The sequence below is a fragment of the Polistes dominula genome, unplaced genomic scaffold, assembly GCF_049000335.1.
Source record: "Polistes dominula isolate Pdom_NZ unplaced genomic scaffold, Pdom_raw_medaka contig_17, whole genome shotgun sequence".
Classification (NCBI taxonomy): Eukaryota; Metazoa; Arthropoda; class Insecta; order Hymenoptera; family Vespidae; genus Polistes; species Polistes dominula.
The window spans coordinates 338,619-363,430 of NW_028301049.1; the positions used below are offsets into that span (position 1 = coordinate 338,619).

Genomic DNA, 24,812 nt, shown 5'->3' on the forward strand with positions numbered 1-24,812 from the left:
TCACATAGTATTTCAAAGATGTAGAAAACTTAAACTCAATACTATCAAAATCAATCAATTGAATTTATGCTACTTTGTAAGCACGAAATTTGCAGTGTCAAAATAGCACATTTCATCGAATTATAAGTTTTTTTTTTAAATTTATAAATTTAGAACTAAACACTGGTCAAGCTTTACATCATTCCTGCCAAAAAATTAGTGACAATGTAAAAAAAAACAAGCATTAGTAAGTGTTTTACTAACACTTAGCTTACGTTCTGCATAAAACGTATTAATACGCGACCCGCCGACCAGCGCCAATCTGTGGAAAAGGTATTATTACCTGATCCACCAATAGTGTGTTAAAATGATTTAATTAATCATGAATAATTTTAAAATAATAATAATATCTTGCCTTGGTAACATATATTAAGTTAGAATTGATATGTTGAACTTTGACTATGGTTTTCTTGTTTATTGTGAGATCTTCATAAAAAAATGTATGTTGCTTCGGAAATAGATCAATCTTTTAACAAGCATATAAGAAAGAAACAAATTAATATCATATTTTCAATTTTGTGAATATATTATTATTGATTAAATAGAAATTTTTATTCGTATACCTGTATATATTGATCCAATGGATGAATACTTTCTGTTGCAGTTACACCACAATTTGAAAATATCATATTATTACGAACAGAGAATGATTCTTCTCCTACTGAATTGTCGGCATGAAGATCAACGTGACTAACCGAATCAGTTGTATGCATGACGTACATCATATATATTTTATTTCTGTAAAATAACGAAGAAAGAACAATTCATTTGTTAATTTCTTTTTCTTTTACAATATATACGTATATATAAATGTATATATTCTTTGAATAATAAAAATAATGTCATGGCGTCCTGGGCAAACATATCATTTCGAAGTAGCAGTCAAAAGGTTGATAAAATGAAAGAATGTACATTAAATGAGATGATTACTTACTTTTGAACAAATTTACGAAATATTTTAATAGCTGCCTTATTATAAGAATCATTAACTGGAGAGATACCGTATAAGCTACATTTTATGGCGTATGCAGGTATCAAAAGAAATTTCTTTGGGATGACTCTTATACGATCAATTGATACATGACTTTCTAAATGTCCGATGTCGATGAATAATACATTATAATGTATTTCAGTTCCTACATTTTCAATTTTCTGAATGACTCCTCGATACCATTTCTTTTCCAGTTTCATTTTATCGAAATAATGACATACCATGAACATTTCATTGACTGGAAAAATATAGACGAGTAGTCAATTAATGTCATTATAATGTAATAATACGACTAGTGAACTTATTAATTACATACCACGAATAAGATACGTTGGAGGGCAGATTGCTTCATGACTGTACAATTGAATATCGTTCGATAATTTTTCATATGCTGATTGATCGGATACATTTTGAACGTAAAAATGTGTTGGATCAATGATCTTTAGAATTTTGACCCTTCTGGCAGCTATAATAAAATACAAAATGTTTAGTTAGTTGATTTAAATTGTTAAATTAAAATATTTCGAAAAATTTTCGCGGGTTCTATTTTTGTTGTTTCTTTTTTACAAGAGGGAATTTGAAGTACCCATTGTTATTGTCGCGCATTCAGAGGTGAAAGTTCAGTTGCTGGTAGGCAATCCATTTTACAATGGCTCATTGAAACATGTTATGACACGAGAAAGAACAATGATTCTCTCCAGTTTGAAATCTCTATGAATCACTACTGCGTTCGCATTAATGAGCAACCTCCGATCGGGGTGATCACATCGGTGATCACTCAACGAAGATAAAATGCTTTGAAAAGGATTGAAAACAATTGAAAAAACGAAACGACCGGATTCAACACAATCATCATTCGACTATCTTCGAATCATGGCTTTCATGAAATTGTTACTATTTCATTCATACGATGATTCGAAACAACGTATAATGAGCGTATTAAAATACTATGAAATTATTAATTAGTAAACAAATATATATATATATACGTGCCGTTAGGGTTTGTAGGGTTCGTAGGGTTAACAAAAAATTGTTTATTTTTCATGTGTGTATTGAATCTAAACCGAAAAGTTATTTTATTTAGTATTTTTATTAGCAATTTGTAATGAATCTTATTATATTCATATTTTGTATGGCTAAATATTACACTTTTTGGTTTAGATACTGAAATAATCATTTACTTTGTTTAACAAATTGCTTACATTTCGATTGATTAGAAACCTCCGAAACAGATGCCGATGAATTACAATTATCCAAAAGTTTTTTTAATTGGGAAACTGAAATAAAAAGAATAAACAATGATAATAATAAATATTCAGAATAGTTTTGAATTAAAACATGTAAATTAATTCACTATTTTTCATTTAACGCAGAAAGGTGGTGGTGGTGGTGGTGGTCTTAAAGTAGGAAATCATGAAGAAGATTTTAAATAAGCTATATTCATTATTCATTGCTAAATTATGACGCAAGGGATGAGGAGGAGGAGGAGGAGGAGGAGGTGAGGGAGAGATTAATGGAAAACCGCGTAAAAACGCGAGTTTCATTGCAATCATTTGAAATAAAACATTTATTCTTACATTCGGGAATAGTTATTTTCTCATCCAATGGTTCAATTTGATAATTTTCGGGTAAGGATTCAGTCCGAACAAGAGATAATTCTGGTATTGATGGTATCTCGAGTTTACAATGTTTATTCAAAGCTTCAACTATGCTATTTTCAGTTTCAAATCTGTAACAAATATTATATTATTTATAAAATTTATATTACTTTCTTTTTTTCTTCTTCGTCTTCTAAAAAGTATGTCGTCTCTGCTAATGTTGAAATTTTTAATATATAAAATATAAAGAATATATCAGAGATATTTAATTAATTAAAATAAAGATGATCATTTACATATCAAAAGTCATTTTGTAAACTTACATTATTTTATTTTCATTAATAGGAGTTTTTGATAATAAATGAAAAGGCACATCGGTGATTTGTTTCAATTGGTTGATTATGTGTTGCAAGTCGACTTCTTGAATATGTTGTGACACGGCATTAGTAGCTATCTGTAAAAGAAAATAATACGATAAAAATAAGACTCATTGAAGATTTTGCTATTATTTAAAAAAAAAAAAAAGAAGAAAAATTTAAAAAGAAAGAACGTACCGCTAATACGTCTTTTATCAATTTGTAATGGGACTTCAATTGCGACTCGATTTTCATGATATTTCCTTCATCACATTTGTTATTCCGTTTATAAAGTCTATCGATCATTCTTTTTTCGATGTTTTGCAGGACACCGTGCAAATAAGCAAAATGTTGCGTTATCGATGTTTCGATTTCGCCGATATTCATCTCTGATTCTATTGGAATTTGTATTTTTTTCAACTTCTGAAACAGAAAGAGGACATAGATATACCGCAATTATAATATGCTCGACTAGGAAGAAGTAGAAGATATCGTGAAACATTCGAATAATTTATACATTTGGTCGATTTCATTGAACGAAATGACGGATATAAAACGGACTGTGTGATACACACATTTTATTGAATTCTTCGTAGAGATTCATGGTCCGGTAACGATGCTTGGGATAGTTAAATCGTAAGTTCTCCATTTCCCAACGAATTCCATATATTGAAATATTTCGAATAATATCGGCTACAAGCAGAGATTTTTATCGCGAATTCGCATACCATTGGAACACAACAAATTGAAAAAAAACGTGGATGATGAATGCGGTGGGTGGGAGTGAGGGGGGGGGGAAGGTTAAGATGAGGTGAGGTTAAGACTTGGCTTTTTTTATTATGAAATATAAATAAAATCGATTTCTGTATTTATTGATATTGATTATGAGATTTCGAATTTTGCACAATTTAAGGAAAATTTATTTGACTTTTCGTTATAATTCACGCGTATTAAAATGTGTATTGCTAGTTTTGCAAATTATTATGTTTTTATTTTTTTTTATTTTGATTTACTCGAATATTAATTTGTTTCCTTTTAACAACGTTAATCTCATTAAGAGAGGATTTGTCATAAGCTAGATATAATACCGTGAGCTTGATTATATCAATAACAGAGAATATATCTTCCAATAGATTATTCTCGTTAATTATTTAGCGTGAGAAATGAAATTAATCCGATCGAATTTAATTGATAAAGATCTTTTTTCGTTCGATATTTTTTTTTTTTAAGTGAAATTTCTTTCAGAAGGGTACCCCTGAAGCTCTGCAAGCAACACTTTAAGAGAGAAACCATACTTATAAATGTATGTATTACACAGTTGCTGACATACTAACTTTTAAGTAAAACCACTTCTCTGTTCTATTTATCATCGTAGTTGGTATATGTTGTTCAACTAGTTTTCACTTAAAAACTTGCTAGCTTCTTCTAGTTCATGGTGAAGAAACATGTTTGACATTGGTATAAATTGAACTTCTGAAGATCTCATTTTTGAAAATAAAATTAAAATAACATAAGACAGGAATTTTTGATTCAAATTGTTACTGTTTTGTTAAATTTTACTTTTTTGTTAAAATAAATGTACGACTATATTTGCTCTATATGATTTTTAGTCATATCAATATTAATCAACCGAAGAAAAAACATTTTTAAAAATACAATATATTAATGCAACATGAATTTTGCATTTCATTTCTATTTATAATATATATAATATTATATTATATTAAATTATGTATATATAGACGTAAAACGCGCGAATAAGAAATAAGATTATATAGATAGAGTTAAAAGATCGAGCAGAGTTCCGTGAAAGGAAAGAAAGAGAGATTTTCGCTGCTGTCTCTCTGCTGTTTCGAGACAGGCTTCGAAGTAAAGGTTTGTGTTTAAGAGAGAACAGAGATTGGAAATGGCAGGGAGTTCGAAGAAGGAATGGGCTCTGACTAGTTGCGAACGTACAAGTTCCCTCAGTCTTACGCCTTCCGAGGACCGGTAATCGTCGTGTGATTGTCCTCTTTTTCTCTCTTTCTTTCTCTATCTGTATTTTATTTACCTGTTATCGAATTTTCTTCTTTTTATAATTTTTTTTGTCCCACATCCCCCATTCCCCCACTCCTACCCACATCAACATCACCCCACTTATCTTATTATAAGTAGCTTATTTTTTTTATGTTAATCTTTTTTTTATATGAACCAAAGAGAAAGAGAGAAAGAAAATCAATTTTTGGTCAATTTTGATAAAGTGAAAATGAAACGTGATTGTCGTTATAGTTATTGTTGTTGTTGTTATTGTCCACCAATTTAGCAGATTCGTTTGTTCATTCAAAGAACGAAGAAGGAGGTGTTGACCAAACGTGGAAGTTGTTTTTTTAAGGGTTACGGGGGTTAGGGGGGGGGATTATTGTGGGGAGGAAGGTTGAGGATGTGGTTTTTTCGTTTTGCCATTGCGTTACTTTGCGCTGAGATCGTATTACCGTCTATTACCGGTAAGTTTATTATATACAATAATATATATATATAAATATAAATATTTATTTAATATATAATAATTATATATAAATAAAAGTGTGGGTGAGATGGGGGAAAAACGAAAATCAAAGTTTACTTTTAAATGATAAAAAATATTTAATTAACAACTATATATAGTTCGAAATTGTTATAAATAAAATTAACTAAAAAATTCATTCTTTTCCTTTCTCCTTCCTTTATTTACATTTTATTGAAATTTTATTTTTACGATTTACGAAGACGGTACATACTTTTCGAGAAAAAAAAAAGATATTTTCCTTTACAAAATCATGGACGCGGGAATATAAGAGATCGAATGGAGGGAAGTTCAAATGAAAGGACATCGATAGAGTGCAGAAAGACGATTGTAGTTCTATATAATATAATATGTCTATATGTGTATGTATGTATCTATGTATACAATGCATGTACAATGCATGTACAATGGATATGTATTGGAAGAGAGAACGTTCGGGGTAACGCGTAAGCGGAAAATTTTTCAACAACCGGCACACACGGCTCGTGGGAAAACGTGCTACGCCTTGCTAACGCGTACTACCACTACTATCACAACCACTTATATACATTTTTACGAATATATATATACATATATACAAATACACTATACAAAATACATAATTTTAGGAGTTAAAAATCAAGATGATTTCTACAAGAAAATGTGATTGAATCGAGTATTTTCGATTGATGTGAAAAAGAAACGACATCTTTATAAAAAGAAAATAATATCTTTTTTACCCTCTTTCATATCCTATTTTTCTCTTTTGACACTTTACCCCTTATGCCAGTCTTTCTTTCTCTCTCTCTGATTGTATTTCTTTCTCCTTTTTCTTTTCTTATTCCTTTTGGTAGAAATACCCATCCCCGAAAAGTCTTCTTCCTTCGAAAGGTACTCACAGTCCGATATCTTGTTTACCTTGATAAATGAGACCTGGCAAATCTGTTCTAACGTCTTTGCGATTGCAGTGTTAATTATACCATGCAAATAGTCAAAGGAAGTAGCCCGAGGGTCTTATGGGGCGATAATTAAACGAGCGAATGTCGAAGACTCTCGTGTTTAACCATGTTTATAATTGGGCCAAGTTAATGTACACTTTATTACTTTATTACTAATTAAAACCAATTTATTTTCTATTATTTTATTTCATTTATTTTTTTTTATCTTCTTTTTTCTTTTCCTTTTTTCTTTTTTTTTTCTATCATAAAAAAAAATTATGTATGTATATATATATATATATATATTAATATACTAATCTAATATAACATATAATACTAATATAATATAATAATGATAATATAATATAATACTAATATAGTATATAATATTATGACGCTTAAAAAGATAAAGATTTAAAAAAGAAAAAAATAAATAAAAAAGAATTATTATCTTCATTTCTAAAGGAAGATAATTTAAATATATTTATCGTTTATCGATAGAAAATATAATCGTGTTTGAAATTGTTGATCCTAACGAGTACTGATAGAATCACACGGTACGATCACGAACGCAATTTATGAAATTTTAATCAATAAAAAAAGGATGATGATCATTCTGACTGACAGAATTTTATTATATATATACATCTTGTTAAATCACGATGATATTACGTTTTATGATTCATGAACTTTATATCTTTTTACTTATGAGTAACTTGACAGTTTCAAGGATACTATTATTATTATTATTATTATTATTATTATTATTATTATAGAAAGACGATTACTGCTTAAACATACCTAACATACCTGCTCATAAGAATGATATGAAATTTCATAACAAAGAAAAAGAGTGAGAGAAAAAAATGGGTGTGCACATTGGCATCAAAAATACGTATCGTATCTTTTTCAAACCTTGAAAGGTATACCAACCTTATTTAACCTAAGTTCAAATCATAAAACATTATCGTCATCGTCATCATCATCATCATCAACATCATAGCCTATTCCAATAACACTAAACGAAAACTATGTCACGAAGTAATAGTGTTGCAATCGTTACGATTTCTCATTTGTGATGTCACCTGTGTCCCTTCTCCTTTTGCTAATGTGTATGTGTGTAGAATGTAAAAGAAAACAAAAAAAAAAAGAAAAAAGATTTACATTTTTGTACCGTGCATTGTTATAATTAAACAGTACTCGATATATTTTCTAAAGTATGTCACGGTTAATAATAAATACTCATAAATGAATCTAGGAACAAGAATATTTTCCTAATTCAAGGATTATTGCAACGGACGTCCTGTATTTTTATTGATGCCTACGCCAATGCCTATCCTTTGCATTTAATTTTTTACGAACGATCGATTTTTTTTTTCCTCTTATTCTTCATTACTAATATCGAGATTTATAGTTTTATTATTTACGTATGATTATTATTTAACCACTTGCGATGGAAAGACGTGTCACGCACGTCGTGATACCTTCGTCGCAGAATTGCACAACGACGTGCATAACACGTTGTAATTCAATGGCACAGAAACAAAAACAACGTGCATTACACGCGCGACAGACAATTCTTCGACACCGCAAGTGGTTAATAGAATACAAAGTTGACTATTTGTTGTTGTTGTTTTACAGGTAGTCTTTTGTAACAAGGTAGATTGGTTTCGAGAAAATGTCGTATTTTGTTAAATCATGTTATGCAAGATCCAAATTTTATTATTCTTTCGTATCATTATTTTCAAATAATTTCATTTTTAAATGTGTTGAGCAAAAATCATGTTATTCAGTGTTTTTGTAGAAGTACAATGTTGTACAGAGGTTTGTTGCAATTTTCGTATCATGTTAAACCAAAACCTTATTGTAGAAAATATACCTGTATTTTTAATTGTAAAAAAAAGAAAAACAAGAAAAAAGAAGAGTATAATTTAACTTAAAAACCTGTTCGATGTGTTACGATATAAATAGGTTTATTCTTTTCTGTATTATATTTATTTTTTATTCTATTTTTTCTTCTTCTTTTTTTATTTTTTTTTTTATTCTTCTTTTAAGAGAACACGCATAAGAGTTTACTCGATAAGATGAAAAACGATCGGGAACGAATTTTTCCTCGAGCGAGAGAAGACTCTCATACGAACAGCTATCTCTTTCTCTTTTTCTCTCTCTCTTTCTCTCTCTCTCTCTCTCGCACTTGGAAACCAATCGAGAGGTGCTTTAGAATCTGGTAGAAGATCTAGATCGAGAAATAACTACCGTTCAAGGATAAACGTTCAACCTCTCTCGTTCTTTCACGGATCGATTTAATCTTCGATCGTCCTTCGACCTCAACGAAGATTCTTCTACACACATTTCTTGCTTCATACTTTCTCATAAAAAGGATCGATAATTGCAAGAACCTCAAGGAAGACAAGTTAAGACAAATATAGACGATTGCTTGTGATATGGGAACAAAAATGATTATTTGTAAAATAATTTATAAACAAAATATAACAAGAGAAGAAGAAGAAGAAGAAGAAGGAACATAAAATACGTATATGAATGCATAAATGGCAAAATAATTTTTGATTTTTGTTTTTCTTTTCCTTTCAAATATGCACACAAATACGTTCATCATGTGAACGTGAAAATCTTATAGAATTATATATATATAATGCGTGATCAGAGAATCCTATATTTTCATATTTTTATATCTTACCTATTGTTTTTTCTTTTTCTATTTTCTTTTTAAGCATAAACGAATGGGCGGGGTTCAATGTTTTTTTTGTTTGTCTAGATAATAAAAGTTTTTCTTTCGTGTTGTTTATTTTTTGTACATTTATTCCAGTATACGAACAACACGCGAGGAGTCAGAAACGGTTATTGTTTTTGGATGTTTTCCTAGCTATGTGATGATGAAAAGAGAAAGAATGAAATAATATCATCCTATAAGGATAAATCTCAGCTCGCAGATATTTCATTTACGAATACGACAAAAGAAGTAAAAGCTACGAAAACGAGTAATAGTTATAGTAGTAGTAGCAGTAGCAGTAGCAGTAGCAGTAGTAGCAGTAGTAGTAGTAGTAGTGGTAGTAGTAGTAGTCATCGTTGCGTATCCCTTTGTGAAATACAACAGATAAAGCAATAATGTTTAAATCGAATCAACCATGTTGCTTGCTTGCGTTTGCTTCTTACGTTAGACAGAGAGATTCTCTGGTTTGATTTTATTTTTCTTTTTGCTTTCATTTTTTATTTCTTTTTTCTCTCCCTATTTTCCCAAATGTGTATTATATCCTTTGATCGCGAATTTTTATCCGGAGAAAAGGAAATAATCAAATTGTCTATCTTCAACGAGTGAATTTTAAATGATATACAAAACCATCAAAAAAAGAATATTTTTTAATATAATAATTATTATATTATTATATAAAATAAACTAAAGAATTGATTTATTTTTTAATCTTTTTGTCATAATTAACAACACACACACACACATCATATATTCTATAATATGTAATACATATGAAATAAGAATGAAAAATAAATGGACATAGTGTTACAAAGTTGTAGACTATAGGAATGTTAGTTTAGTACCATTTGTTTTGAAATCGAAAAACAGGTCGTGCGACGATAAGGCGATAATGCGTTACCATCACTATACCTAGAACACTATACTAACTTACATGTATGTTACATACCGGTAAACACCAACGCGTTTCGTGCGACTCTCCCAAGTTTTTCTTTCATCGTTGAGTGCGTTGGCACATTGATAGAATCTCGTAAAATAGAAAAAGAAAAAAAAACAAGAAAAAAAAGAAATTATTTAATTAAAAAGGAGGCGTTTCTGTATTCTATTCTTTATTTTATGTTTTATTGTATATATTAACATTTTTGTTACTGTTAATGTTGCTGTGTTGTTTTCATTGATTTTGTTTCTGTTATGGTTTTGTTTATTAGTAACGCTGTTGTTGTTGTTGTTGATGTTGATGCAATTGATAGGAGGTGGTATAAAATCGGTGATAGAACGCATATTAATCGAGGTGAGTCTCTTTCTGCTTGCAACATTCGACTCACGAAAGATCGAGCATGACAATAAAGCCCATGGAGAAATTCTATTATTTGATGAGAGAGAAAGAGAGAGAGAGAGAGAGAGAGAGAGAAAGGAATCAAGAATCGTGACTCGGATTATGAATTTGATTTCCACTTCGATGAGAGAGTTTTACAAACGACACTCGTCAAACTTGACTAAAAGAAATTGATCACAGTATAATTGAAAATTGAATTGATTGAAATTAAATATCAATCAAATTGCATATTGATAAGTTAATAATAAAAACTTTCTCCATCTTTAACCCTTTCGCTACGGTGGGCCTCGCCGCGAAGTACCTCGTCTAGAACGGAGCGCCGTACCGAAAGTGGGAACATTAAGCGCGCGCAGTCTTTAGCATTCGGAGCCTTTTGTCTCAAAAACGACTTTGTGACATTACTTTTAGAAACAAAATGATTTGTGTTCATAATTATGTGACTATAGTCTATGACTATAGTCACCCGTCGCGTATAGGTGGCATCGTGTGACGGGTGACTATAGTCACCCGTCGTGTGCGGGTGTCGTTTTGTGGCGGGTGACTATAGTCACCCGTAGTAGTGAAAGGGTTAAGGGTAACTTCAAAATTTCTCCCCCTCCCCCTCTCATACTATCTCTCTCTTACTATCTTTCAGTCTTTTCTTTTTATTTAGGTTGCTTTTCGAACGGACAATAACGCACGATAAAACGTTTTCAATTTTTCCCCACCGATAACAACAATTCATCCCGGTGCTCGTTTTACAGCACGGAAAGGGGGATACAAACTTTTACGAGTGTGTGCTTTTTATTATACTTTTCAAGAATAGCCACTAGGATGGATCGAAAACGTGGTAGGGTGGCAGGTAGGTGGTGGGTGGTGAGTTTTTACGCTTTCGAGATCGTTTCGGTTCTTAGGACTGGCTTAGAAGTGAAAGAAAAGAAGAGCGCAGCTGCGAAACAGCAGCAACACCACACCACCAACCAGCAGTAGAACTTTTGGCTTCATTTTACGGGGAAAAACGACGACGCCCTTTTATAATTCCTATCGCGAGGAAGAAAACATTTCCAAATTTATTTTCCATTTATTTTTCTATTCCACCACCTTCCACCTTCCTCCCAACAAACTCTCATCCACCTTTTATCTTCGTTTTCTTTTTATTGCAACATTGATATTATCATCCCATGCACTTTATACATGTTCACTTAACTTTTTTCCTAGAGAAAAATGATAAAGAAAAAAGTTATATGACACATCACATGTCACCTTTCTATGACCTTACTTTTTTTGAAAATGCATCGATGCACCCGCTAGATGCAGTTGCACTTATTTTTTAAGTAGAACTCTAGATTTTTTTTTATACCATTCGATAGCTTTTTTTATTTTGCGTAAAAAAGTATTAAGTGAACGTCATCAAAATGTCAATAATTTACGAGATATTTGATATTATTTCACATAGTGCTATATAGTTTACATTTCTTTTTTAATTAAACTGGACATATTTCATAAACCAACTTGCTCTCGTAATAGAAATTAGATGTATTGGTTTTTTTTTGTAAATGAAATTTGATATTTCTTTTTTTTTGTCATTTGTTAATTTACTTTTTCCTTTTCCAGTTTTTTTTATTTATTCTTCTTTCTTCTTTTTGTTGTATTTTGTTTTCTATTTTTTTTTTTTTTTTAATTTTTTTTTCCGTTTTCGTTTCAATATATGACCACCACTACCCCCCTCCCCACCGCGAATAGTCATAACTGCCATTTGTAAAATGGCGGAATCGCTCAGTGGAAAGTACATAGCAAATAATTGCACGCAGTCCTCCTCTCCTCTCCTCTCCTCACTTTCCTATGCAATATTCACAAGTAACAATCTTCCCTGACCTTTATTTCATTCCATCCGAAAGCTTCCACCCTACGTGGACACGCATATATATACATACATATATTGCTCGAATTTTATTTCATTTTATTTTATTTATTTTACCGGATCGAAAGAGAGGAGACTGTTCATAGAAATTCGTGGTGGGGAGGGGGAGAAGAAGGAGAAGAAGGGGAACAAAGGGGAGGGGGATCGTTCGATTGCGCTAGTCCCTAGCAAATTTGCGAATTTGTGAGCTTCACATACGTAATCGAATGATATTCCGCGTAACTTGCATATACAAATATATATTTGCATAAATATAAACAAAAATAAATAAATAAATAAATATATATATATATATATATATATATGTGGTATACTGAATTATGCGAGTTTCGAAGGAGCGTTCGAGCGAGTAGAAACGCTTGGGCATTATTCAAAGCCAACACAACACATCCAGGAATAGAGGAAGGAGGAGCAAGAGGAGGAGGAGGAGGGCCCTCGAAAACAGTAATTCGCACGAATTCATGGGGAATAATTTGTCTGTTAAGCGGCGAGTACCTCGTTCCCGTAGATTAGTCGCTCGATTAAACCTTCCGATCGGTTGTGTTTGCCCAACTATCCACTAACCGTATACTCCTACTACACTAAACTAAAAACCATCTTTGATACTCAATTGAAATATATATAACAACACATTTTTTGAATTAATTAAGTTTATAACAAGTTGGTTCTAATTCTTTACGCGAATCTTATCAATTATCATAATGACATATATTATACTACGTATATTATAGTAATAGGGGATATATAAGGTTATTTTGTTTTATTTGTATATTCATTTTTTTTTTTTTATTGAATCTGTGATAAAAGTTTTTTTGTTAACTGAGAGTAGAGGGGAAAAGGGAATCAAGGAAATTCCGAGGACGTGGTAAACACCTGGAATTAAAGAAATCGATTTATACGAGTATATCGTATTTATGCTTATACTCGTTTGTGCATTTATTTATGTGTACATGTGTGTATGTGTGTGTGTATATATTTCGTCGCACTAACAGAGTAGTGTTGGCACTTATTATGAGTCACCAATTTAATCGAACGGAACTACAAGGGAACACAAGATAATGTGCAGTAATGCAACTTCTACTCCTGCAGCATAAGTTTAACCTTTTTTTTTTTTTTTTGAAATACCTTTCCAGCATAGTTAGCCTAGATACCAGAAAACTAGACACAGAAAGTAACCGTCACTAACTTTTCACTATAAGATTTCATATATATATATATTTATGGTATTTTACAAGCGTAGGTTTTTAACTGCTTGCATGAGAGTGCGTGCCATAAGTGCGTGGTGTTTACAGTGTGTAGCCTTTATAAGTTTGTTAACACCTCGATTTATTGGACTTCAGAGAATTCTTCCTACTCAATGACGCACCTTTTATTTCGTCATCCTTTAAAGAAAGGTATAATACAAAAAAAGAAGAAGAAAAGAAATTAGACACACTCGAAATAGACAAAGATAAATGCTTAAGTTGTCACGTTCGTCTAATTGTTTCCAATTAACCTGAGCCTAATCTTTTTCACTGTAATGTCTTACCGTATTTTTATCACAATTTACAATCAACTTATCAGTTACTTGACAAATGACATTATATTGACGTGCCGAATAACTCAAACCCCAATTGTTAAACAAAACGATTTTGCTATTTTATATAATTAAACAATATACTTTTCTTTACATTATCTTTTTTAACGAGTTACTTGTTTGAAAAATTAAAAAAAATTTGATACAGTTAACCTTCTTTTTATTTTTTTGAAAAATAAAATTGCAATTGATATCAATCGATATAAATTCGAATAAATTTATTCGTAATATCGTCATACACATATATTTCAATCTACTCAATAATTACATAGAAAGCAAACGCGAAACTCTGAGTTCATCCTCTTGTTACGAAAAAGAAAAAACAAAACGATTCGTACGAGTAAAACAGAGAGAAAGAAATAGAGATTAAGAGAGAAAGAGAAAGAGACATCAGGAAACTTTCATATGTTAGTTAGAATCAACACACGTTCATATTAAATTACGTAAGGTGTCATGTGCTATACACGGCTATCATTTAAGTACGTGTGTCTGTATATACGCGTATACCTGTATACCTGTGTACGTGTGTAAGTATGTACGTGTGAAAGATTTCAACGAGGAATCTTGTCGGATTTGTCATTCACTTTTTATATTGCGTAATTATATCGCGAACTAATTTTCAAAATCGCTTTTCGCAAATCTCTCTCCCTTCTGTGTGTGTGTGGTTATGACAAGAGAGAGAGAGATAGTTTTCATCGACGATCATTACTCCAACAGCAATGCATAATTTTGTCCAGTACGTTTTTAGCCTAGGGCTACTTTTCTTTGACGAGTGGCTAGATTTTGTACAATTTCTCTCTCTCTCTCTTTCTCTCTTTCACACACACATACACATATATGCTCGATTTCGTACAATCGTGTTTCGTCCAAAAGCGTTCTCATTAACGAGAAAACGAGTATATCTCATACGAGAAATTAATCAAATCGTTCTCACGTAAAACGCTTATAATATATTTCGAATATTGCATAAGTAATTTTTGCGTAATTAAAAAGAAGAAGAAATGAAAAAAAAAAATAGAAAAAAGTGTGTCCGTGTCTCATTGAGCAAAAAAAAAAAAAAAGTAGTAAAGAAGAAGAAAAATAACACGTGAGCTTTTTATTAGTTTTAATTGACGAATCTATTATTATTATATTATTTCGGGTACGAGAAAGTTAATAAAAATCTCTGTTTTGAAAAAGATGTCGTCGGTCTTGAAACGATACGCATAAACGGAAATTATTAAAACTATCTATACCTGGATTAATCCGAGATAATCGGCAAATACATTTTTTGTTAGTTTAACGATATTCCGAATTAAATGGCAAATGTGTGTGTGTGTGTGTACGAATAATATACATATCTACATATATTTCTATGTGCATGCACGTATGTGTATGTTATATATACGTAATACGAGAGAAAGAAAAAATATTTTTGGAATATTTTTTGAATATTTTTACATTCGTTCACTCGAAGGAAACCAACCAACCGAACACCTCTTTTAAAAGTTGATTTTTCTTCTTCTTCAACTTCTTCTTTATGAAAACTTTGTATTTTTAGTCGATGATTTTTTATTCCTATCCATGTGTAGTAGTAGTAGTAATCTCAGTAATAAAATTGTATCAATAAATGATATTTAGATATTTTTCGTAAAAACGTGTAAACAAATTTATAAAGTATCAATAATTTATTGAATTTATTGTATGTATAGTTTTTTAATTTAATTTCTTTTTGTATCTATATTTAATTATTTATTATTGTATTATAGTTTTATTATTAGTATCATAGTTATCACTAATGATATCAAAATTAAAAAAAAAATAATAAAATTACAAAATAAAATTATTAAGCAACATGTTTCATGAGACAATGAACGACAAATGTTTAGATTTGATATAAAACAAAAACAAAAAATATATATAAAAAGAAAGAAAAGCAGTTTCCATCCCTTGCTTTTTGTTTTTACTTTTTTTGATGATTTAAATTGTCGAACTTGCAATGAAAAAAAAAAAAAAAAGAAAAAATTGTTTGGATGTATTGATTATATTGTTGGTAGACCTTGAAGGCCTTGAGTGATGAGTAAAGCGTACGGCACGTTTCGATTTGTCGAACCTTTCATATTTTACGTTTCAATTTTGTGGACACGTTGATTGGCTTTCCTGAACCCTCGGCGTAACTCATTTTTGTATGCCGGAGAAGTGTTGAATCGACAAAACAAACGCCCTTTCGTATTTTATTTTTTTTTGTTTTTGTTTTTGTTTTCATTGAACCTTCCTTTCTCATAACTCATTGACGATGGGATAGGATATTTATGTCTATTCTGGTCATTTTCAAATATTTTTTTTATATATAAACTAATATATAATTTTATTTTTTATGTATTATAAAAATTTAATTCATTAAATAAATAACGCGATAATTGAATGATTTAATACGATTAGATATATAACGAAAATAGTATTAAATTAATTAGATAATATACGATTACGATTAATTAGTATAAAATAGTTAAGGATTAATTACAGAGGTGAATTTTTTTGTTCTTGTCTTTTTTTTCTTCTTAATTTTATTTTGTTCTTCTACCAAGGGAACCAATAGGAAGAAAGGAAAATAGTTTGAATTAAGAGACAATGCATTTTGAAGGCATCTAGCGACAATTTATAACTCGGAGAGTTTCGACGAGTTAACACCTTCCCCCGAGGTGAGTTAATGAACTTCTAATTAAAGATTGATGTCGGGGGATGCTTCTATCTTCGAGATGGAGAAGAAGAAGAAGAAGAAGAAGAAGAAGAAGAAGAAGAAGAAGAAGAAGAAGGAGAAGAAGAAAAGAGAGAAATCGAGATAACGAGAGATAGAATAAAATGAAGTAGTATGAGATATACTCAAAGACAGACAGAGAGAGAGAGAGAGAAAATACAGATAGGGTTCCTAAACCATCTAGCAAAGTTCGTATTTTAGAAACGAATTTCTCGATACGCTCGCTACTTGGGAAAGGTTTCAACATTGACAAAGACTGTCGTTAGAAGTTCGATCCAATAAAGACAATGCTCATATAATACAATTTTCTATTTAATTATTACTCATACTCATAGATAACGAGGAGAGAGTCATTCAATATCAACGTTCTTATCATTCACATTCTAATTTCTTCTATATTTTAATTAATAATCTTTATAATATATATAGTATTATATATGATAAAATATATATTTTTAAATTTTTAATTTTCTATCAAAGTAACGTTAAAGTATGATCGTAAAATCATGATAATGTTGTATAATAATCGTTGAAATAAATGTTTTTGCAATAATATGAAACTATCCTTTTTTTTTTTTATTGTATTTCTTATCTTCTTTTTTTTTGGAAAATTAGAAAACTTGTATCAGCACTTTGTCCTAATCCAAATTTATCGTCACGTATCGAACTACCATGAAGAAAGAAAGAAAGAAAGAAAGAAAAAGGAAAAGTATATTAGAGAACCGTAAGAAATATTTGAAACGATTGAATTTACTTCTTGTGTTTATATATTTTTTCTTTTTTGATATTTTTTTTTTTACGATTAGATCGAAATATAAATGCAAGAAGAATATCACGTAATCAAAATTGACGTTGCGTACGTGATGAAACTTTTGCCGTTGCCATTTTATTCGTGATTTAATTTTCATACGTACCCTTGGAAGAGTACGAGAGAAAAAAGGTCTCACGTTAAGAAGAAAAAAGAAAATAAAATGAAAGAAGTAATACGTTGAAAGAGAAATAAAACAAGCAAAAAAACAAGAAATAAGTAAAAAAAGGAGGAAAAGAAAATGCGAGAAATAACGTTAGCTTTGTTTGATATTAGCAGGAATGTTAGAACGTGCGGAACGTTGGTAGAAAATGCCGTGGTGGATTGGGTGATGGTGGTAGTGGTGGTGGTGATGGTGGTGATGGTGGGTGACTTTAAGTGAAATTTTGCACAGCCAACGAAATACGCAAACACAAACGAAAACCAAAACGCAACGGAAGACAACACACGTTCGTCGTTTGGGATAATCTCGTTGATTTTTCTTGCGGAAAAAACTTGCTTCTTGATGTTTTGTGTAGGATGAGATTTGCAGACAGAAGGTGACTACTACTACTACTATTATTATTATTACTATTACTACTACTATTGCTACTTATTACCATCTACTGTCTCTTATGAAATTTGTCCGGTTTTCCTCCTCCTTTGTTCGACGAGAGTAAACCGACAAATACGGTTATTTCAGTATACCGGTGTCACGACATCATCATCAAGTTAAGCAACATGGCTAAGAAGACGATGATGATAATAAGAGGGCAGGTTTGAGTACTTCGTGGTAGAAAGAAAAATTCAATGAGAAAATAAATTTATTCACGAGAAAATATTCAAATATTATGGATATAGTATATAATGAAAATAATATCTTTATATACAAACATATGTATACATATTAAAAATATTATATTATATTTGAAGAACAAATGTAGAAATGTTTTTGAAAAACGAATGTACCAGACGTATTCTCTCTTTATTGCATGGAAACGTAACCATGTCTGGGTTCGATCGTTTCCTCATAAGATAGACGATTGGAGATGAGGGAAAGAGAAAAACGAGGGTTGAGTTTGATAGGAAGGGGGATGGAGAGGCAGGGTGTGGTAGAGGTTGTTGTCGGGGTAGCAAGGAAGAAACAAACCGTGGCTGTACACAAACGACCCCTCCTCCCTCCCTCTCACCCTTTTTTCCTCTCCCCCCGTTCTTCTTCATCCATCCCATTTCATCCACGTTTACGCGTTCACTATGAAACAATGTTTAATTCCAACGTCGAGCTTCGAAGCACGCACGAGCTTTTCTCCAAAGACAAGTTAAAAATTGACACGTCATAGACATTGTCGTAAGCAACTAATCTTCAAATATATTTATGTATAGACATTTTCTTTTTCTGAAGATATATTATAGAAGGAGAGAGAACATTCTTGAAAATAAAAAATCAAATCAAATGAAAAGAAAGAAATATAGGAAAAGTGATTTCAAATCTCGATCGTCTAAACCAGCGGTTGCCAAAGTGGTGGTTCGCGGACCACTAGTGGAGAAAATTTCGCTGGTTCTCAGAAAAATGTAGAATATACTTACGCATCACATTAAGTTATGTTTTAACCCTTTGCACCCCGCAGTCCCACCGTATCGTGATTCTAGACTATCTTTCTCTTGAAATGGCACAATACATCAAATCAAACTCTAGTCAAATTACTAAGAAATATAAATGAAATGAAATCTTCTTTTTATATAGAAATAAAATGTTGTATAAATAAATAAATTAAACGCTTACATAAATATACTATTTTGTAAATAAAGAAAAATAAAAAAAAAATAAAAAGAAAGAGAGAGTGTAATCAATTGTTTTATCGTAATTAATTAAAATCGTATCGAATAAGAATGAAACAAAATCGAGATTTTTAAATGAAGTTCTTTGTCATTTAATCGAAAAAAGTATTTGGAAGGAGGAATACTTATTGATCTTTCCTTCTTCTTTCCTAAGATGGTTTTCTTTCAACTTTTTCTTTTTTCTTTCTCTTGCAATTTTCTTTCTCTTTTTATTTCTCTCACTTTTTCTCTTCTCCCAATCTCTCTATACTTATATTACTACTGTTTCGTATTTTATTATTCAGTGCTTTCGTAGATTCCTTCTATTTCAACGCTAAGCTATAAATCTGTTCGAAGGGGGAGAATACCCTAAAAGTAAAATCGACTCGATAAACCTAAACTCTTTAACTTCATTCGTATATATATTTTTTGTATATTTATATAAGAAAAAATGTTATTATTTTTATATTATTTTATAATTTACTAATATACTTATAAATAATATTAACAATATTATATTAAAATACGTTTATATATGAAATAAATAAATGAATATATATATATACGAATGTTGAAAGTAATTTCTTAAAATAATTGAAACAAGAAAAATAATTGGAATATACACAGGATCGTTTCGAGATATTCTCCCAAACGAATGGATAAAAGAAAACTGTATATATAAAATAATCAAATACTTTGCAACGAGTCAACACCACTATGTTCTATCTTCTTTTTCATTTCTTTTTTTTTTTTGTCAAATTTTCAAATTTTTTATATAATGCAACGTGATGAGAATTCTCCTGGATCGATCACAATGTTGTTTGTTGACGTTATGCACAACGCGTACGAGTTAACGAGTAAGCCTTACAAACGGGGGAAAAAAAGTGGGATACGATAGGGATGAAGGGGTGGTTGGTAGGTGGGTGGTAAAAAGAAGGAGGAGGTAGAAACAAAAAAGAAAGATAGCGTATGTGGAACGTGCTTGTTCCTGGGTTGGCTTCGTTTGGAGTTTAGATATAAATCGGGCTTGAAAAGTGCAGCCAAACTAGTGTTTTACGTTCGACAGAAGGATAGGCCAGGTTGTGTTGGTATTTGTTTATGAATGTGAGCGAATAGGTTCAGTAGTATGTAGGTGGTAGATATAAATATATATATGTGTATGTATATATATGTATACGAAGTACTACTACTGTCTATCCACTACCTACAACCGTACAAGTTTTAATTTAAAGTTTATCCGGGTCCAACGTTTATTTGAGTTCTGTCGTAAAAGTTGATTTATCATGGTCTCTCTCTTTCTCTTTCGTCCTAAGGTAATATTAATTCCTTGAGAGTTTGCGTCCTCGTTACACCTTATTCCTAAGTTAATCCTTAACAAAGACATTAATGAGATAGAGTCTGAACATTAACGTCATTCCTTATATTTCATCGTCATTGTTTTTTTTTAATTCTTTAATATTATTTTAAACAATTCTAACGAGGATTAACTGCTGATTATATTTTTTTGGATTTTTTTCAATGTTAAGTTTGGTATTTGAAGAAATGATATCGTTCAATATATTTTCTTAAGATATAGGTTTGAAAACATGATTTGTCAATGTTTTTCAAATGAGCAGAATCGATACAATCCAAAATTATCTTGACAGAATTCTAAATTTATTTTTTTTCTAAAAATTCATTCGTATTCTATAAAAACAACTTATAAATGTTATTACAAAAAATAGAGTTAATCCTTTTCATTAATTAAAATCATCTTATATAATAACTAAATATAGATAACTAAAATCACCTCAAACAAACAATCTTCACAAAATTAACCAATTTTTTTTAAATGTTATTCAAAGTTCAATGTTTAATATATAATTAATAAAAAAGAAAAAATTATACCAATTTGACGAAAGAACAAAAAATTTCATATTATCTCATCGTCCGATCAATTAAACTTAAAAAATCGTTCGTCGTATCACGCGAAACGATATCGAGTTGATTTAAGAGTTCCTTTTGGGTAGCAGAGGAGAAGATGAGGAGAAAGATGAGGATGAGAATAATGAGGAAGGGGAGAGGGATGGAGGGAGGGAGAGAGGGGGGATCGTCCGTGGCCTCTTACCAAACAGGTGCAAGAGAGGAGTTTGCTCGTACAAACGTGTATACTTACTACGTGTGCGCTGAATATCTCGTCGTTTCATTTCTCGAGTTGGTAAGAGGAGGAAGAGGGAAGGTGGGTGGCAGGTAAAGAGGGGGAAATGGGGGGAAGAAGAGGTGGAGAATACGCGATGCTCTTGTTATATTATACGTACGTATGGAATCTTATACGAAGGTAGAAAAAGGAGTACATATATTTGTGTGTGTGTGCGTAAGTGTTACGTCTATGTGTGTACTTATGTGTTTCTCGTGATAGAAAAAGAAAGAAAGACAGAAAGAAAGAGAGAGAGAGAGAGAGAGAGAGAGAGAAGACTATGATCCCTCGGTAGTATATAGTACTTTCGCGTTGGTATAAACGAAAGGCTATAAAGCGAAGCTTTCCATCGACAACAACATTCAACGATGAACGAATCCCAGGGACGTATAATCCTGTCCTATGTTAGTACACACGTCTCTTGTACGAACTCTCTGGCTGACTGAAAATAAAGTATTTTCAATCGTATTATAAGATTTTATGTTTACATATTCACCCAATTAAATGGCGACCACATATAAACGATATTACCGATTCCTACCTTTTTCTTTTCTTTTTTTAATTTCATTCTTTCTCTCTTTCGATAAAAAAGAAAATTGCAACGAATGTCGGTTAGGTTCGAAAATGCGCAAGCTGGTGAGAGATATTTTTTTTTTTTCTTGTCTTTTTGCAGTTAACGCCATTACCATTTCTCGACTGTTATATCAGTGAGTGCAGACGCGCTAGGACACTCGCTACGGAAGGTTTTATGGCATTAACTGAAATTGCAGCAGGTCCCTGTAAAGTATAGAGAGCTTTAGCAAAGGCTTCGATGGTGTATACGAATATGTGAACTTATAGGGTGACTCAAGAAAAAAGGTGTTACAATGGATAGAAAAGGGTTCTTATTGTTTCATCTCAAAATTAATTTTAATCGATGACGATGAAGAAAATGAAAAACAAAAATAAAACAAAATAATAATAATAACAATCTAATATAAATATATTGATTTATTTTGTGTAATTTGTTTCAACTTAGAATATAAGATAATTTTTATCGCGTTTATTTTTTATTTTTTATTGCTAATTTAAACATTTATTCTTTAGAGGTTATCTAGGTCTTTAAGTACTTTAAATTTTCAATAGATGATGCTGTATTACAATTCTATTATTTCACGTTTTTTTTCAGAGTCACATAACACATAACTAACCTTACTTTTTGTATTTTTGCCTGTATCATTTTTTCATGTATCCCATTCTAATTGTAGTATTATTTTGTGTGTTGTTATAATTTACTAAATAGTTTAAAATTATATTAAATCAACATTTTATAACCAAACCACAGCAACGCATGGCCAGAGCATCCTAGTATATTCATAAATATTTTAAATACAAATTCAAATATATTAAACAAAAACAAGTATCCACGAATCTTCTCCCAACCCTTCAATAGTCCTTCCTAAATATGAGGAAACAAATAGTGACTTTTATTTTGAAAAAGGATCTTTTTCTATAACGATCGAATATTAATGGACCACCCAGAACGTTGAGTATTTCTGTGACGTCAAACTAGCACACAACCGAGCTGCTGCTTTTTACAGCGACGAGAAGGATCAGAGGAAGCGCGACAGTAAAATCGAAATTGTCAGAGCTACCGCTTTAGTTTTAGAGCTTCGGGTTACTGCCACTGCATCTACCAACCCTCCTCCTTTCTTCATCCCACCCTTTAGCTAAACTCCCACCCAATTCTCATCTTCTCCCTTTTCCATGGTTTTCATTCTACTACTACTACTACTGCTACTACTACTACAGTTTCTACCGAGTCTTTCTCTGTCTCTGACTGTATGGTTTGTATGTTTGTCCTATTTTTCTGTCTTTCTTTCAATCGCTCACTCGTTCGTTCAGTATTTTCAACCCTTGGCGCCCTTATCTTATCATCTCCAACCCCATCCATCCCCTCTTTCCGTGGTAATAAGCATTTTCTTCGTCTGAACATATATCATCGGAAGTTTTAGAATTCAATCAAGAAATTCTATCCGAATAGGAAAAACGTTTCGCAATTTGCCAAGTAGTCTTAAAACGATCTATTGAATATCTCGACGAAAAAGAGAGTCGTCAACCTTCTACAAAACTACTATCTGTCATTTTCTAAAGGTATCTTTCTCTCTTTCTCTTTATCTCTCTCTCTCTCTCTCTCTCCCTCTTTAGGATTATAACTTTTGATTATTTTCTTTAAACGTTTGTTTTATTTTCGTTTAACTTTATTTCGTTTTTTTTTCGTTGAAAATGTGATAAACTCATGATTGATATTCATTCAAATTTTTTTATATTTTTTTGGGAGGTTAAAATTGTTAAACGAATTAGAGAATAACTGAATTCATTTACAATTTTTTTTTTTTTTTTTTAATTGATTTTCTAACATTTCATAATTATAGGAACTTTTTAAATATATTTCGTAAACCTAACAAGTAATTACTAATACCATAAATATACATGTAATAATATTAAACTTTCACATTACGCAATATTTTAGTATTAAAGAAACGCGCGAATAGAACGAAAATAAAAAAACTGGTTCGCGCCAAATTAAAAATCGAGAATCGCGATGTTTATTAGGATCGTGAGAATTGAAAAAAGAAACTAAATAAAGAAACAAAAAACTATTCGGATATCGAAAGAGTAGAGAGAAGATAGATTAAACGGGTCAATGTCGAGTTGGTTGTCCTTTTTTTTCTTCTTTTTCTTCTTCTTTGTCCTTGGATAAAAAGTTGTGCAATTTGTAAACTACTTCGGTGTGTTAATCGTAAAACCATATAAAAATGCTACTCGAAGAAGAAACACTATGTGAATTATTAATGATTGCATTTTTTTTAATAGAACGAGAAACCATATAATCAAGATAATTGATAATATTTTGATGAATTGATATTTCCATATTTTGAAAGTTTAATATAATATAATACTTTTTGTGGTAAGTTTGGTATTAAATGAGTCGCGATATCGTTCATCAACCCGTAACTTTCACTTTTGCATATAGTATGATACTATACAGTTACAGATTTGAACATACAAATATTTTACAATTTATTATTATTAATATTATTATTTGTTTAATGAACAAAGTACTTAAAGTATATTATTAAGTCGTCCCGAAAATTTCTTGCTTTTTCTTGATGATAAAGTTGGACAATATTGTTGACAAACGAGTACATTTTAATGAAGCTTTTCATAATTAAATTCTCATTTTTCTCAAATAAATAATACACACATATATTATAATACTTTAACTTAGACAATTTACTTTAATAATTAATAATAGAATTAAGTATAAT

General features: G+C 30.9%; 2 protein-coding genes across 6 annotated transcripts in view; one reads left to right on the forward strand and one right to left on the reverse strand.

The window, feature by feature from the left end:
• The window catches only part of qin (tudor domain-containing protein qin), a 202,748-nt gene that overhangs the window by 5,573 nt on the left and 172,363 nt on the right, over positions 1–24,812 (reverse strand). For all 4 annotated transcript variants that reach the window (XM_089175620.1, XM_089175622.1, XM_089175623.1 and 1 more), the window contains 8 exons: positions 3,183–3,407; positions 2,952–3,082; positions 2,608–2,759; positions 2,233–2,307; positions 1,347–1,496; positions 974–1,268; positions 603–777; positions 395–505 (listed from right to left, as the gene is read on the reverse strand). In XM_089175620.1, coding sequence (XP_089031746.1) covers positions 395–505; positions 603–777; positions 974–1,268; positions 1,347–1,496; positions 2,233–2,307; positions 2,608–2,759; positions 2,952–3,082; positions 3,183–3,407 — 1,314 coding nt within the window. The remainder of the gene's footprint in view (positions 1–394; positions 506–602; positions 778–973; positions 1,269–1,346; positions 1,497–2,232; positions 2,308–2,607; positions 2,760–2,951; positions 3,083–3,182; positions 3,408–24,812) is intronic.
• LOC107072152 (uncharacterized) overlaps positions 4,886–24,812 on the forward strand; it is a 49,467-nt gene continuing 29,540 nt past the window's right edge. The window contains exon 1 of one of the 2 annotated variants that reach the window (XM_015331851.2): positions 4,886–5,467. In XM_015331851.2, coding sequence (XP_015187337.1) covers positions 5,404–5,467 — 64 coding nt within the window. In that variant the 5' untranslated portion in view covers positions 4,886–5,403. Of the gene's footprint in view, positions 5,468–12,867; positions 13,802–24,812 lie in introns of those variants that run through there. The other variant, XM_089175626.1, reaches the window with a different exon arrangement.